Raw genomic sequence first — 14,036 nt, 5'->3', positions numbered from 1 at the left:
AGGGCTTATAACAGACAAAAGTTAACATTGAGGAATAAAATCTGTTGCAACTGGATTAGAAGTGCAATAATTAAATGCAATAAATGGTTGAATTTTAAAAGAATCATTGGTTTCTGTGCTCAAAACTTGGCAGGGGACATTGATTTAATATACCTTCTCCATCTGCAGCACTTTTGGAAGCCTGTATGGAGAGGAGGGGGTTATTCACTTGCATTGCCAACCTTCTTCCTGTGCGTCTGGCCTCTACTTTGATGCTACCATATACTCTTCCGCTAGAGTCTGCTCTCTCCTTTACAGTCAGGTATGTTCTAAATTTCCTAATCTGTAGTAAAAGAAGACCAGTAGGATTTGCATTGGATGTTAAATGCATCAGTCACCTAAAAAAATTAGTACTTAACTGCATTTCTTTCTAATAAAGCAGTGGAATACATTGAGATGAAATTCCTTCTGAGTCAGTGACATCTCCTTTGGTATAGTTAGAATGAGCCAGAATCCACATTTTAAGATTAGGGGTTGAGGAAGTTTTGTATCCTGCTGGGTTGTAAATTTTAAAATTATATAGGTAATTTCTTAGAGAGAAAAGGCTTTCCTCCCAGTAAATTTAAATTTGGGTCTAACTGTTCAATTTAAAATGTAACTCTGTGAGGCAGTGCTTATCTCACTGCAAGGCAGAATCTTTTTTATGCTGCAGAATGAATGTTTATTTTGATAACCTGCCATCAAGTTGGTGTGACTCTTAGTGACCACATAGACAATTTTTCTCTAGGACAGTCTGTCCCCAGCCCTGGCCAATTTTTATTTCTATAGCCCATCACAGGAAAAACCATTGCTTGCATCATTCTGAGTATCTTGGCATGTGAATATCTTCTCTTTCTAGGCTTTCTCTTTTAACGACAAAACACAACTACAAAAGAAATATTAACAAGCAATTAAAGGAGTATTTAGCTCTTGTGCCAAAAGCTCTAAAAAGGGTCTTGATTTCCCTTCAACACATAAAGACAACAAAGCAGATTCTAGTTATTTTTCATATGATTTCACTTCTTTGTTTAATGCTGTGCATCTTTTTGTATTGTTTTAGTAACGGGGAAGGGAAGGTGGGGGAGGAAATAGAAAGGAAGCAAGGAAAAGAACAGTAGCCTAGATGCTATAGATATGAAATATTTCAGCCTATTTTTAAACACTTCATTAAATCTTGGCCGCATGGAATAATATTGGCTGGTAATAATATTACATCAGAGAGAATCATTTCATAAAGAGACAGCAAACACTTAGTGGCAATCCAAGATTTTAAATTTTGGATCACACTATCTTGCCAATAATGAAGAATAGTTTGTTTTGCTGATCCCCATTTGGTATATCATAATTTTTAATTTCACGATACATTGTAAGGTTTATATATCTAATTAAAAATACATTCACTTCTTTAACTTGCATTGAACTTTGTAACATCATACTATCAAAGATCATAATATACAATACTTTAAGACCCCAATCATCAATTTGTTAACATGAAATATTCCAACTCTTTATTAATTTTTTTTGCAAATCTTAGAGATGCTCTAATTGATTATAAAGTAGTATAGCCATTAGAATAATCCAAAATGCATTCAAACAGTGATAATAATTTTAGAGTTTAGTTTAGATCAATCATACTGACTGTTAGCAACCACATGGATAGATTCCTCAGAATGCTCTAAGCTTGATCTTGTTGATCTCTCAGGGTCCAATCATTGTGTTTGTAATCAAATTTATCCCCCTTGCTTCTGGTCATCATCCTGTTTTTTTCTTCAACTTTTCCAAGAAACATGGACATCACAATACTGTAGAATTCTGGAAAGGCTTAGTTGTTCATGGCCTATGTGACAGCTGAGGCTTCATCCAGATAGTCTCTAGCCCGATGCACACAAACAGACATGCATTTGACTTTATTTTTGCCTCAGAGGAATTAGAACATGCCCCACAGCTGAAGGTTATTATCCTAAATCCTTTGCTGTGGTTGGATCATTTCTCGTTCAGAAAACGTTGTTCTCTAGGACAGGGGTCTCCAACCTTGGCAAATTTTAAGACTTGTGGACTTCAACTCCCAGAATTCCTCAGCCAGCAAATCTGGCTGAGGAATTCTGGGAGTTGAAGTCCACAAGTCTTAAAGTTGCCAAGGTTGAGGATACCTGCTCTAGGAATTTCCTGGGTGAAAAGGCCAGTTAAGATTGTCTACCCTAAGTGCTTTATGCATCCTGATATATTCAAACAGATATATTTTATTTATTTATTTTAATTCCATTTATATCCTGCCCTTCTCCGAAGACTCAGGGCGGCTTACAAGCTTAGCAGTAGCCTTCATTCTATGTATATGCCTGCTTATTAGGGCTTTCACACACACACCAAGCGGCATTATTACAAAGTCAGCTTAATTGCCCCCAACAAGGGTTTCCTAGGGTTTCCTAGCAAAATGGCAGGCAGTTGCACTGACACTTGTAATGGGAAGGTTAGGAGGATGACTGAGGTGATTGCCCCCATGTTTGCCAGTCCCAGGATGTTGCTTGGTTTTCTGAAGCCAACGCCTGCTTGTTTTCAAAGACAGCAATTATGCTGAAGTAGTCTATGGGTTTATAAAAATCAGGATAATAATAGCCATCACAGGCTGTTTTTTTCATTGAAAGTAAAGGCTGCCAAGACTGCAACTCACTACTTAGTATTTTCTTTAATGATCACAGGTTGAATATGTTACCTCCTGAGGCCTTGTCAGTTTTCAGCTGAGTTAGCAGATTTTTGTCCTCTGATGCTGCAGTTGAAGTAGCTATTTCAGTAGAGGGCAAACATGAAAATAAGTAAAAATCAAGAGACTGTCCGATATGTTATAAAGCATGCATAGAGATAACCTATTACAATACACCCCAAAAGTGTCCAGTCCTTTGATATAACTGATAGTATTCATTGTTGCTTATGGCTTTTAGAAGAAAGCGGAAGACAAAGGGATGATAAAAAAAATACAGAACAGGCCTGGAAAGAGCTACAAAATGTTATTGGAGAGATGTCACAAAGTACTTGAGGTTACCTAGAGTTGACTCTGACTTGATGGCACCTGAATAACTTTGCAGTTACATGGGGAGAATGCTACAGGGAAGTAGCTTCTATACAGTGTATAATGACCTTTCCAATTCTGACGACCGATTCTCATGCTAGCACTGTTTTTTAGCGGCTTAATTAAAGTGTTGCAAGTTTTAATTGGCATGTGCTATTTTAGGAGTTGCTCTAATTACTTTGATCACAGCTTTATGCATTGCTGTAACCTGCAACCTATGATTTTTTTTAGTGGACCTTAAGATAGGTAAATAAATAGGTAGGTAGATAGATAGATAGATAGATAGATAGATAGATAGATAGATAGATAGATAACCTTTATTGTCATTTTTTTTACTATGGGCACAATGGCACACATTAAAAATGAAATTTAGTTGCTTTCTCTCAAAGTGTAGACATACAGAACACACATTTGAACATACTATATACAACATATGTATAGACCTACACCCTTACATATAAGTGACATATAAATATTAATCACTGTCCATCTTGAATACATAATGGAAGGAGGAAGCTTTAGAGTTCACAAGGTTAACACTGTATGGAACAAAGCTGTGTCTGAACTGGGATGTTCTGCTTTGGATACCATGGAGCCTCCTCCCAGAAGGTAACAGGGAAAACAGGTCGTGAAGAGGATGTGTAGTGTCCCAGATAATCTTATGGGCCCTGCTCAAGCAATGCTTCTGTGCTATGTCCTGGATGGGAGGGAGGGAACTGCCAATCATCTTTTCGGCCATCCTTACCACTCTCTGCACCGCCTTCCTGTCTGAAGCAGTGATGCTTCCAATTAAAGTAGTTATACAGGTAATCCTCAACGTATGACCACAATTGAGCCCAAAATTTATGTTGCTAAGTGAGAAATTTGTTAGGTGTTTTGCCCCACTGTGACTTTTCTTGCCACATGTTAAGTAAATCACCTCAGTTGTTAAATTAGTAACATAGCTGCTAGGAAAATCTGGTTTTCCCATCGACTTTGCTTATCAGAGTGTTGCAAAAAGTGATCCTATGGTCCCAGAACACTGCGACCGTCAAAGGGGAGTCAGTTGTCAAGCATCCTGATGTATATCACGTGACCATGGGGATGCTGCAATGGTCGTAAGTGTAAACAACGGTCACAAGTCACTTTTTTCCGTGCCATTGTAATTTCAAACGGTCACGTGAGTCGAGCACTACCTGAACATTCTGTCTAATATTAGAATAATTTTGAATAGCAGTTGTTGAATAATATGTTCCTATGGTCCTGAAGGTCCTCTGTGGAAGGTCCTCTGTGTGCTCTTCCAAGAATCATCCGGTTAATCTCTGTGGAAAAAAGGGTGCTGGACTAGATAGATCTTTGATCTTTTCTAGCACGGTGGGTTTTATGCATGCACTTCCTGTTGCTACAAACGACAATCCTGGGATGATTAGTTAGAAATTTCAGTTAAGTGCTTGAACCTGCTGTACTGTATTTGATCGTGTTTACAATATTGGAACATGGTTTTTTTTTTCCAACTAACACTTATACATTGCACCTACCAACCATATTTAGACTTCTTGAATGGCTGCCAGATGTTCCAGAAGACATCAGGTGGATGAAAGAACAGACACGGAAAGTCTGTCATTATTTCATGAGAAAAGCCAAGAAAAAGCTAGGAAGCCATCTTTCAGCCAGGTAGGATGGTTGCTTCTTGTCTCACATGTCTGAAGATACTGAAATGTGAGGCACAATACAACGCTTTTACGTAATTAATGCCATAACATTATTGAATTGGGAGACTTTGCAGTTGTATTTGCCCATGCTTTGAAATTGGTTCCTTTGGATTCTGCTCCAGGTATGCATGATTAAGGTGTCGTGTTTGTCTGCTTTGTTCTTAAAACCAGAGTCTGCTGAATGGTATAGGAACCTAAGTATGTATAACGAGCAAATTAAAAAAAACACATTCCCCAGTCAGAATAATTCTGAATATAGCTGTGTTTCTATAGTCTGTCAGTAGTTATGAACATGGTCTCTCTATCATAGTATTCCAGCCTTGAAATGCCCTTTCTCTGAAGGCCAAGTTCTTTAACAACCACAATTTATGTGTCTGTGATTGCTTTTTTTATTGTGGTATAGTTATTGCTATTTTAATTTTTAATATATTGTTTATTTTGTGTTATTGTTTAAGATGGTGGATTTATGGATTTTAACTTGTCCTAAAATCCTTAAGCTAACCGTCATGATAGAAATGTTCTACTGTAATAAGTAAAAATACATAAATAAAATATAAAAAACCTAGTACAATCCATTTCAAAATCAGGTAAAAAAAATCCACTTTCATGTCTGAATTCAATTTGTAAAGTGTAAAATAACTAAGGTCCATAAATGTTATATAGGATCTAATAGAAGATACTCTACAACAGGGGTCCCCAACCCCCGGTCCGTGGACTGGTACCGGGCTGCGGCATGCCAGCAACCGGTCAGAACAAACAAGCAAAGCCCCATCTGTGGGATGCAGGCAGCGCACAAAAAACATGTTTCCTCCGGTCCACAGAAAAACCTCTCTCCACAGAACCAGTCCCTAGTGCCCAAAAGGTTGGAGACCTCTGCTTTATAAGTCTACAGCTATAAAGGAGGAGCCAAAGGTTTACATTTTGAGAAACATTTTGGATTGAAACGAACTAAAATAATTTCAAGCAGGTTGTTCAAAGATTGTCATTATAGGATTATTGAAAGAGGTTCCAAGTATAAGGTTGAGAAAATAAAAAATTCAGCCCATTTTCACACCTGTTCCTTGTCAAGGGTCATGATAATAACGGTAGATCACAGTACACAGAGAAGGAGCAATGTAATTATTACTGCAGGCATGGGTGATATGTGCTCTCCAGGTACTTATGAAAGAGAGCTCCCATGTTCCCCACACAGCATGGTCAATAGCAAGGGATACTAGGGGTTGTGCCATTTAGGGAACTTACGCAGTTTCGCTACTCCTGTGTCAAAGTTACTGTTAGGTTTTATCTCTCGGCCAGCAGCAATCATAGTTTCAGCTGGAGACATGCATTTTTCTCAAGCCCTTGGTTGGTAGCATTATTGGGAGTTTGGAATCTACTTTATCACTGAAGAGGCTCTTTCCCAGAGGCACCTGTTCTTATCACAGTCTCCTCTGTACACCTTCCTTTCTCAGTGAAACTTAGAAGTTTGATTATCATTAATCTGAGGTCTCTGAAAGTTTCTTCCAAAACTAATGCAGCTGAAATGGTATTTTCTCCTAATGGGCCAAGAAAACGGGAAGGTGTCAGTAGTGAGAATATTCTGCTCCTCCCTTCTATCTCTCTGTAATGTTAACTTATCTTGCCGATTTTTTGTGTGTCATTACATGATGCAAAGGAGCAGTTTCAAGGGGACGTATATTGCATCTTTCTCTTCCTTTTTTTTTCTTCTCCGTTCCCCTTCCATTTTTATTTATATGTCAACACTGGGAACCCAAATGTGTTAAATAATTACCAAAATAGCGTGGGAAGCTTTAATTCTCTCTTTCTCTCTTAGGCTGTACTACCATCTCGAACTCCGAAAAACACAGAGTTTGCCCATCCCTTTGGGCACTGCTTGTGGGGAAGCATTGCCAAAATGGCTAAGGAACAGCCTCTCGCTAACAGACGTTATGACAAAATGGGAAGAATACCAGCGCCAGCTGATGCTAGGGCTGTTCTGCATCAATGTGGACCTGCAGGCCTCTTTCTTCCCATCAGAAGGGTTGCAGATGAGACATCCACCAGCAAGCTGTACAGAAGAGAGCCTTCAGCTCTTTTAATACAATCATCGGAATCTGGTTGGGGGGGAAGGGGGAAAGGAGGTGGGCAATGACTGCATTTAGCAGTTTTCTAATGGAACTCTTTCACAATCACAGAGGGATTTCTCCTCCCTTCACAGTTCAGACAGGGTATTGATAACAAAATAGGCAATGGTGCCATAACTAAGCAGGTGACTGGCACAATGTAAATACCCACCAAAATGTGTTGGGTGTTGCATATTTTCTGGGAGACAGTGGTATAAATAACTTGACAACTGCAACAGAAATTGTTGATGCTTGGGCTGAAGTGAAAAGAATTTTATTCAGGGCACCTCTTGGACTATTTAGAATAAGAAGACATCAGGATTCTAGGTTTTGTTTTTAATCCCTCTTTGTTTTAAATCAATATTATAACATGATTTTGTTGTTAGACTTGAGTCCTCTGGGATCATCCTTCTTTGTGATACGATGCAGTAAAAGAAAAGCCAGCAAGAGCTATCAAATCAGCTCTTAAACCAAATGAAGTCCTAAATTTTCACTCGTGTTATGATGCAGTAAAAGAAAAACCAGCAAGAGCTACCAAATCAGCTCTTAAACCAAATGCAGTCCTAAATGTTCACTCTAAGTAGAGACACCTTATGCTTCCTGTACTATATTTTCTTGTAAATTTGGGTGGATGCCTCTATGTTATATGTAAAGAATGCCTCTAACCTTTAGACTGCCGGGATTCATGGCCTACCAGCTTCTAGGTCCTTCTATTGTGGAGAAATGAGGTGGGGGGGGGGGAAGTTTTGAAATGTGTACTTAGCTCCCATCTCATTTGGATGAACTATTTTTTTTAAATTATCTTAAATCTTAACTTGTACAATTGCAGAAGGGTGTCAAGAAGGCTAGACCAGGGGTAGGCAACCTTGGCTCTTCTATGACTCGTGGACTTCAACTCCCAGAATTCCTGAGCCGGCTCAGGAGTTCTGGGAGTTGAAGTCCACGAGTCATAAAAGAGCCAAGGTTGCCTACCTCTGGACTAGACAGAAGTTACAGCTAAGTTGGTGTGATGTATGTTTTGAAATGGTTTGTGACTGGATCAGTTGGCAGTTTGAGAAAGAAGAAAAGAGCTTTTGATTCTAGTTGCAAAGGACTGTGAAGTTCTTAAAATCCAGAAGCCAAAAGGTGCTCTGATATAAATGGTTGGCTTGTGGGATCCGCATCACTTGTGTCAACAGTGAATGTGGCCCCTTTGGGAAGTTGACTGCTCAGCAGAATTGCGGAAGTTAATTGTCTTGCACTGAGATGGAAATAAGCAGGGTCTGAAGTCAAAGGCCCCAAAGGAGGTAATAGTTTTGCAGGTATGGAAAGTAATGGTATTGCATAAAGAGGAGGAACAGGGTTGGCTTGTAAGTCAGCTGAACAAAATGGGTCCCCCCCCCCTTCCTAGCACTTTCCCCCCCTCTAGTGCAGAGTCCACGTTTTCTCAGATTACAGGAATTGATTGACTGGTTTGTCACCTGAACCTGATGTTATGTGCAGAGAGTGACTGTCCCAAAGTTATCCAACTGGTTTTCATGCCTAAAGTGGGATTAGAATCCACAATCTTCTGGTTCCTAGCCTGGTGCTTTAACCACCAGACCAAACAGGCTCTCTGCTGAACGAATTTGACTGTATATCCTTATTTCAATCTTTTCATGCTAAACCAGTGGAGCTGGTTCCTTAAATTAACTGTGAAAAAGACCCTCATGTTGGTAGGTTAACATAGAAGTATTTCCCCTTCACACATAGCTCAAGAAGGATATCTGGTATACATTATCCATTTCTTTCATAAGCCTTCTTTACAGCGGTTACCTGATTGCCATATATGCATAAGATGAAGCACTCTGGTTAATGCACAAGCCTTTTCTCGCCTTACCGACTGTCTTGCGTCTATCGTTAATTATCACCAGTACCATACTTGACCTCCTCTTTCACTGCTGCTGTTTTTCCCCTGCTACTGTATACCTAGCATGGCAGATATTCATTATGATGGCAGAAAGCAGGAGCTCCACTCATATAGCGATATTGGCACATTTCTAGTCACTGCGTGTGAGACTACGTAGAGTGCTTGTTATGGTTTTGTACCTTTACAGAATGAAGCATTTGATGCTGCAGGAAAAAAAAAGTTTGGGTACGTTTGTTTTGGAGGAAAAAGAATTGGTTTTCTTTGCACTTTTATGACGCTTCTGTTTTTCTCCTAATACAGAACTATCTGTTAAATTCCAAAGGTAACTCAATGGATGGAAGGAGAGGGATAGATAAAGATTGGAAATAAGTTCATAGTAATAGAATTTTAAATACTACCAAGAGAACGAGAGAGATACATCTGAGTAGAAATGCTTTATTATATAGTGTGTTTGTGCTCTTAGTAGACGCAACAGAGTACTAACTTTAAGTAATATGAGCAATAAGTGACTATATTAGCAAAGCCCATGAGATACACATGCTTTTTTTTCTCCTGGAAAAAGAATTGTTAAAAGTGACTGAAACCAGGATCATCGCATTGCTCCAGGAAAAGAACCTGGGAGCAAAATACGCTAAGTGGGATTTCTAGCAATGCCTTCACTTGTAAAATATGCACAAATTAACATGCACAAATATTAAAAATCAGTTGGGAATGAAATGATTTTATAAAAATAGGCTGTCAGAAAAAAAAATCCTTTGCTGCCTACTCGTTTGGCACAAGGGTCTGCTTTTAATCTCTGCGCCAGTATTTCCTTTACACATCACTGGAAGAAGTGGTGCTATGAAGAATGAATACTTTGCAACCAGGTAGGATGGGAGTGGTCATCAAGTTTGGCAATGAACAGTGGCTCTCCTATACGTTATATAAATACTTAAGAGTGGCAAGAGTACACTGTTTTATCTGCCAATATTTCCTTTAAGATAAGCAGTGGTAGCAAATTGCAAAACATTCAGAGCACCTCCACAGAATCCAGTTCCTGGTCTCTGAGACCACTACTGAATTTTGATAATTTCTTCCATGTTACTATGTTTGGATGAGTAAGTACAGCAGCCACCAACTTTTAGTGCAGAGGAAAAGAAAAGTCCTATCCCTCCCTCTTCACTAATATTAAAATGAAGAGGCTGAGCAAAAGTAGAAATTTCCTTTGGAGGAAGAAATGCTGTTAAAATTGCTTTGGAATGAGCTGTCACATGCAAAGATTCATGCTGCCTACTTCCTACATATAATCACAAGGATATAAAACAGATATGCAAAATCGAAGCGTTTCCTCTATTAGCAAAACCTATGCGCAAAAGATCCTTTTTATAAAACTCTGCTGAGGAAGGAATAAGTATCTTAACCCAAGTAAGTTCCATAGGTATTGCATCATCTCAGCTTCCCCACATAAAAGACAACAGTGCCTAGATACTTTCTTTTGCTAAGTACACAATTGTCTGCTTATTCTGCAAAGTACCTTGTTAGAAGAAAATGTTCTGGTATTGTGAAATAGTTGGAAAAGCCTGATTTTGCTTTTGAGTTCTAATAATAGGCACCAGAGTTCCCCTGCACCCCTTACAATACAGCTATAATGTGAATGTCATTTGTTGTCTCTTAACTGAAAATGTGCCAGTGTTTGCATGTCTTTAACCACTAAGTTATTCAACATTGTACTCTATTTTGAAATGTATTGCACAATTAGTCTTTTTTTTAACGTAAGCTGCTATTGCTGCTTCAAATGCAGCTATTGTAATGCTGAGATTCTATTTGTTGCTAATACACTGTAATTTAGACAGTCCTCTTTTTAGCTAACTCTTACCTCCTTGAAGATAATCAGGATTTTAAAAATAGTTGGTTTTATAAAACAAAATATAAAATTGTTTAATTTTATATGTATATGTTAAAAATGTAAGTCCACATGTTAGTACCAAAAAATGTTATTGCAACAGGTATTGGAGTTTGACAGCAAAAACACATTCAGGTACATTGATTTTCTTTTAATTCTGAAACTTAAAATTGATGCAGACAATGCTCCCAACTGATTTTAGTTTTAGTCATCATAAAAAGAAAATAGAAGCTACAACCAACAAAGTATCCACAGGGTAAAACCAACCAGCCTTCTCTAATTTCTTAAAAAGAATTTGGTGCATCAGATTTAAAACTCTCTTGAAATAAACTGATAACGTACATCACCTTGTTTGACAAGGCAGATAGAAATTTGGTCAAGCTGAAAAGCAGCATTTGATTACATCAGAAGTTGATGGAAGAAAAGCTTGTCTTGTTAAGTTGCACAGTTTAAGATTCCACAGTGCCTTTTTTAGAAAGCTAAACAATTTACAGCTTGCTGCTGCTGTTATCTTTATGGCATCTATAGTAGTCCTCAACTTATAACCACAATTTGGACCAGAATTTCTATTACTAAGCATTGCAATTAAGTGAATCATGCCCAATTTAATGACCATTTTGTCATGGTTGTTAAGTGAGTTGCTTTAGTAAGTGGATGATGCATTGACTTTGCCTGTTGGAAGCCAACTGGGAAGGTTGCAGATGGAGATCACATGATCCTGGGAGGCTGCAATTGTCATAAATACATGCTGGTTGCCAAGCGGCCATATTCCGATCATGTGACCATGGGGATGCTGCAGTGGTTGTAAGTGCAAGGACCAGCCATAAGTCAATGTTTCAGTGCAATTGATACCCAAATAGTGGCTAAATGAATGATTGTAAGTTGAGGACTTGATCCCTCTGCTATTCACATTCTGTCCTACCTTCTTGAATTTTCTAATAGTTCCTAAATTGTTGACACCAAGGCTGAATTAATCATTGTGAGAAGCAACTGATTTACCTTGCCCTGATGTTAAGCCATAGACAACCCAACATGCCAAGTAAAAAATGAAAATCTCTTTGCAAAGAATGCATTGTGTAAGAAAAGAAATTCAACGTAAGAACTCAATGGTATTTCGGGAGTGGGAGACAATCATGATCTGATGCTGTTGGTCAAATTGCACTAGCTCCTTTTTAGCACTTCTAAATAATACAGGTCTTTATTTTTGTTGCATTAGAGAAACAAAAAGCATAGTGAGGAAAACTAAACAAGCATTCTAATAGTCATTTTTGAAACTTAATTTTCTTTATGCTTTGCATTATCCAAGCCCTCAGTTCCTTATGTGAGTTTTACTGGAAATGTGCTATTTGTCCTTTTAAAATATATATCTAATAAAATACTTTCTAAACCTATTGAACTGAAATGTGGATTTGTATTTATTCATGCTTTGTGTGGCCACAGTCAGTTGATTCTGAAAATCAGGTGTGTTTGATCCAGTTGGCAAGAGGCAAACTGGGTGGCTCCAAGATGCCTTGTGTGATCTGTAGTCCTGCACCATTCTCACAGTTGCTCTTGCTACAGTCACCCATTAGGGCTTACAGCCACAGGTGTTACTCAGCTTCACTGGATTCCTCATCAAGTCACTACTGCCATGTTATTCCTAAGTTTACATTAGCCATGAAGATCAAATCATGAATGCAGGAACTCCATCTGACTCTATCTTTTTCATTGCTAGACGTTTCCAATCTACGAGAAGTGAAGGTTGGTAAGACACAGTATGAAGTGCTTATCATGGCTGTACAACATATCCATACTTAATTCCCACCACCATTTCCAGATAGAATTATGAAATACCTTCTTGAAAGGTTAGAAAGCCATGACCACTTGACTGAAGGTCGGATTCAATATAAGAAATTTTTAATGTGTGATTAAGTTATGGAAAACAGATAATGGTATATGGGGAAAAATTATAAAAAGCAGCATATATCTAATGTAAACAAGCTCTTGCATTATCATGACTTAGATGATGATGAACAACATTCTGATTCCAGGAACTCACTAAAGTTTCGAAGTAACATACATGCTTTTATCTACAAAATAAAACATCATTATCAGCAAAACCAACTTTCATATAAACTGGATTCATACATTGCACAAAATCCTGGCTTGCCAATCTTGGGGCACTGAATAAACCATAACTGATAAAGAGTTCTCACCAACTATGGACATAGTACTTCACAAGCTTGAGGTTTCCTATGCTGTGTAACTTTTTATTTGCTCTTTTGACTTCAAAATTTTCCAGCATCATCCCTCGATCTATTTTGAAGTATCATTTCTGAGGAGAGAATTAAGATCTACCAGTTTAGTTTAGTTTAGTTTATTATTTCTATACCGCCCTTCTCCCGAAGGACTCAGGGCGGTGAACAGGGCAAGAATAAAATGCAAAATTACAAATATTAAAAGAAGATTAAATAGTTGCCCATTAAAAACAATTAATACATTTATAAAAACCCCACCAATCCCCCATCAGGCCAGGCCGGCTTGTTCGAATAAAAATGTTTTTAGATCGCGGCGAAAGGAGTGAAGATCGGGCGCCATCCGGAGCTCAACCGGCAACTGATTCCATAGCTCCGGAGCGCCCACAGAGAAGGACCTCCCCCTGGGGGCCACCAATCGACATTCTCTGATCGGTGGCACCCTGAGGAGTCCCTCTGTGGGAATGCACAGGGCGCAGGGAAGTTGTGCCGGCAGCAGGTGTTCCCTGAGGTACTCAGATTTTGGTGACAGGTGTGCACTATTAAAGGAAACCTCAAAAATTTAGTTAAAAATTTAATGGGGATGAGTTGTGAACCATTTTTTTGATATACTGAAATTCAGGGATAAAGAATAATTTATCTGCTTTATTTCATTTGGCATGTTGTATTTTCAGGGGCTTTTCATCTCTAGAATGAGGAGAAACTGACTTGAGAAAAAAGCTTGACCTTGGCAGAACTTTGTTGTTGTTCAGTTGTGTCCACCAGGCCACTCATCCTCCACCGTCTCCTGGAGTTTGCCCAAATTCATATTCATTGCGTCAACACTTTCAAGCCATTTCGTTCTCTTTTTGTCTTCAATTTTTTTCCAACATCAGGGTCTTCTTCGAGGAGTCCTCTCCTATCATTGGTGGCCAAAGAATTTTGGCTTCAGCTTCAGAGACTTTGGCCACCTAATGAGAAGATAGTGGCAACACTTAGGACGATGCAAATTGGTGCTTATCTAAGAAGGATGACTCAGGTTTGCTCTGGCATTGGTAGGAAGCAAATTGGAAAAGGGGCAAATATAGAGAAAAATTTTAAAAATGCAATTCTTGTGATTAAAGAACAGAGCCCAGCACGAACCCTGGAGACTGTAAAGCCAGTAATACATATTCTTT

General features: G+C 38.6%; 1 protein-coding gene and 1 long non-coding RNA gene across 4 annotated transcripts in view; one reads left to right on the top strand and one right to left on the bottom strand.

Annotated features, from left to right (window-relative positions):
• Nucleotides 1-7,731, top strand: part of PNPLA2 (patatin like domain 2, triacylglycerol lipase) — a 54,676-nt gene extending 46,945 nt beyond the window's left edge. Inside the window, exons 7-9 of the mRNA XM_083348848.1 lie at nt 169-301; nt 4,613-4,735; nt 6,587-7,731. Of these exons, the coding sequence (XP_083204974.1) occupies nt 169-301; nt 4,613-4,735; nt 6,587-6,851 (521 nt within the window). The 3' untranslated portion in view covers nt 6,852-7,731. The remainder of the gene's footprint in view (nt 1-168; nt 302-4,612; nt 4,736-6,586) is intronic.
• Nucleotides 7,732-7,836: 105 nt separating this feature from the next.
• Nucleotides 7,837-14,036, bottom strand: part of LOC310632008 — an 11,771-nt gene continuing 5,571 nt past the window's right edge. For 2 of the 3 annotated variants that reach the window (XR_014490753.1, XR_014490755.1), the window contains one exon: nt 7,837-13,904. This is a non-coding gene — a long non-coding RNA (uncharacterized lncRNA). The remainder of the gene's footprint in view (nt 13,905-14,036) is intronic. The other variant, XR_014490754.1, reaches the window with a different exon arrangement.

Source organism: Vipera ursinii (assembly GCF_947247035.1).
Source record: "Vipera ursinii genome assembly, chromosome: 1".
NCBI classification, from domain to species: Eukaryota; Metazoa; Chordata; class Lepidosauria; order Squamata; family Viperidae; genus Vipera; species Vipera ursinii.
Note: the sequence above shows the minus strand (reverse complement) of the source record. Positions and strands in the feature narration are given on the sequence as shown.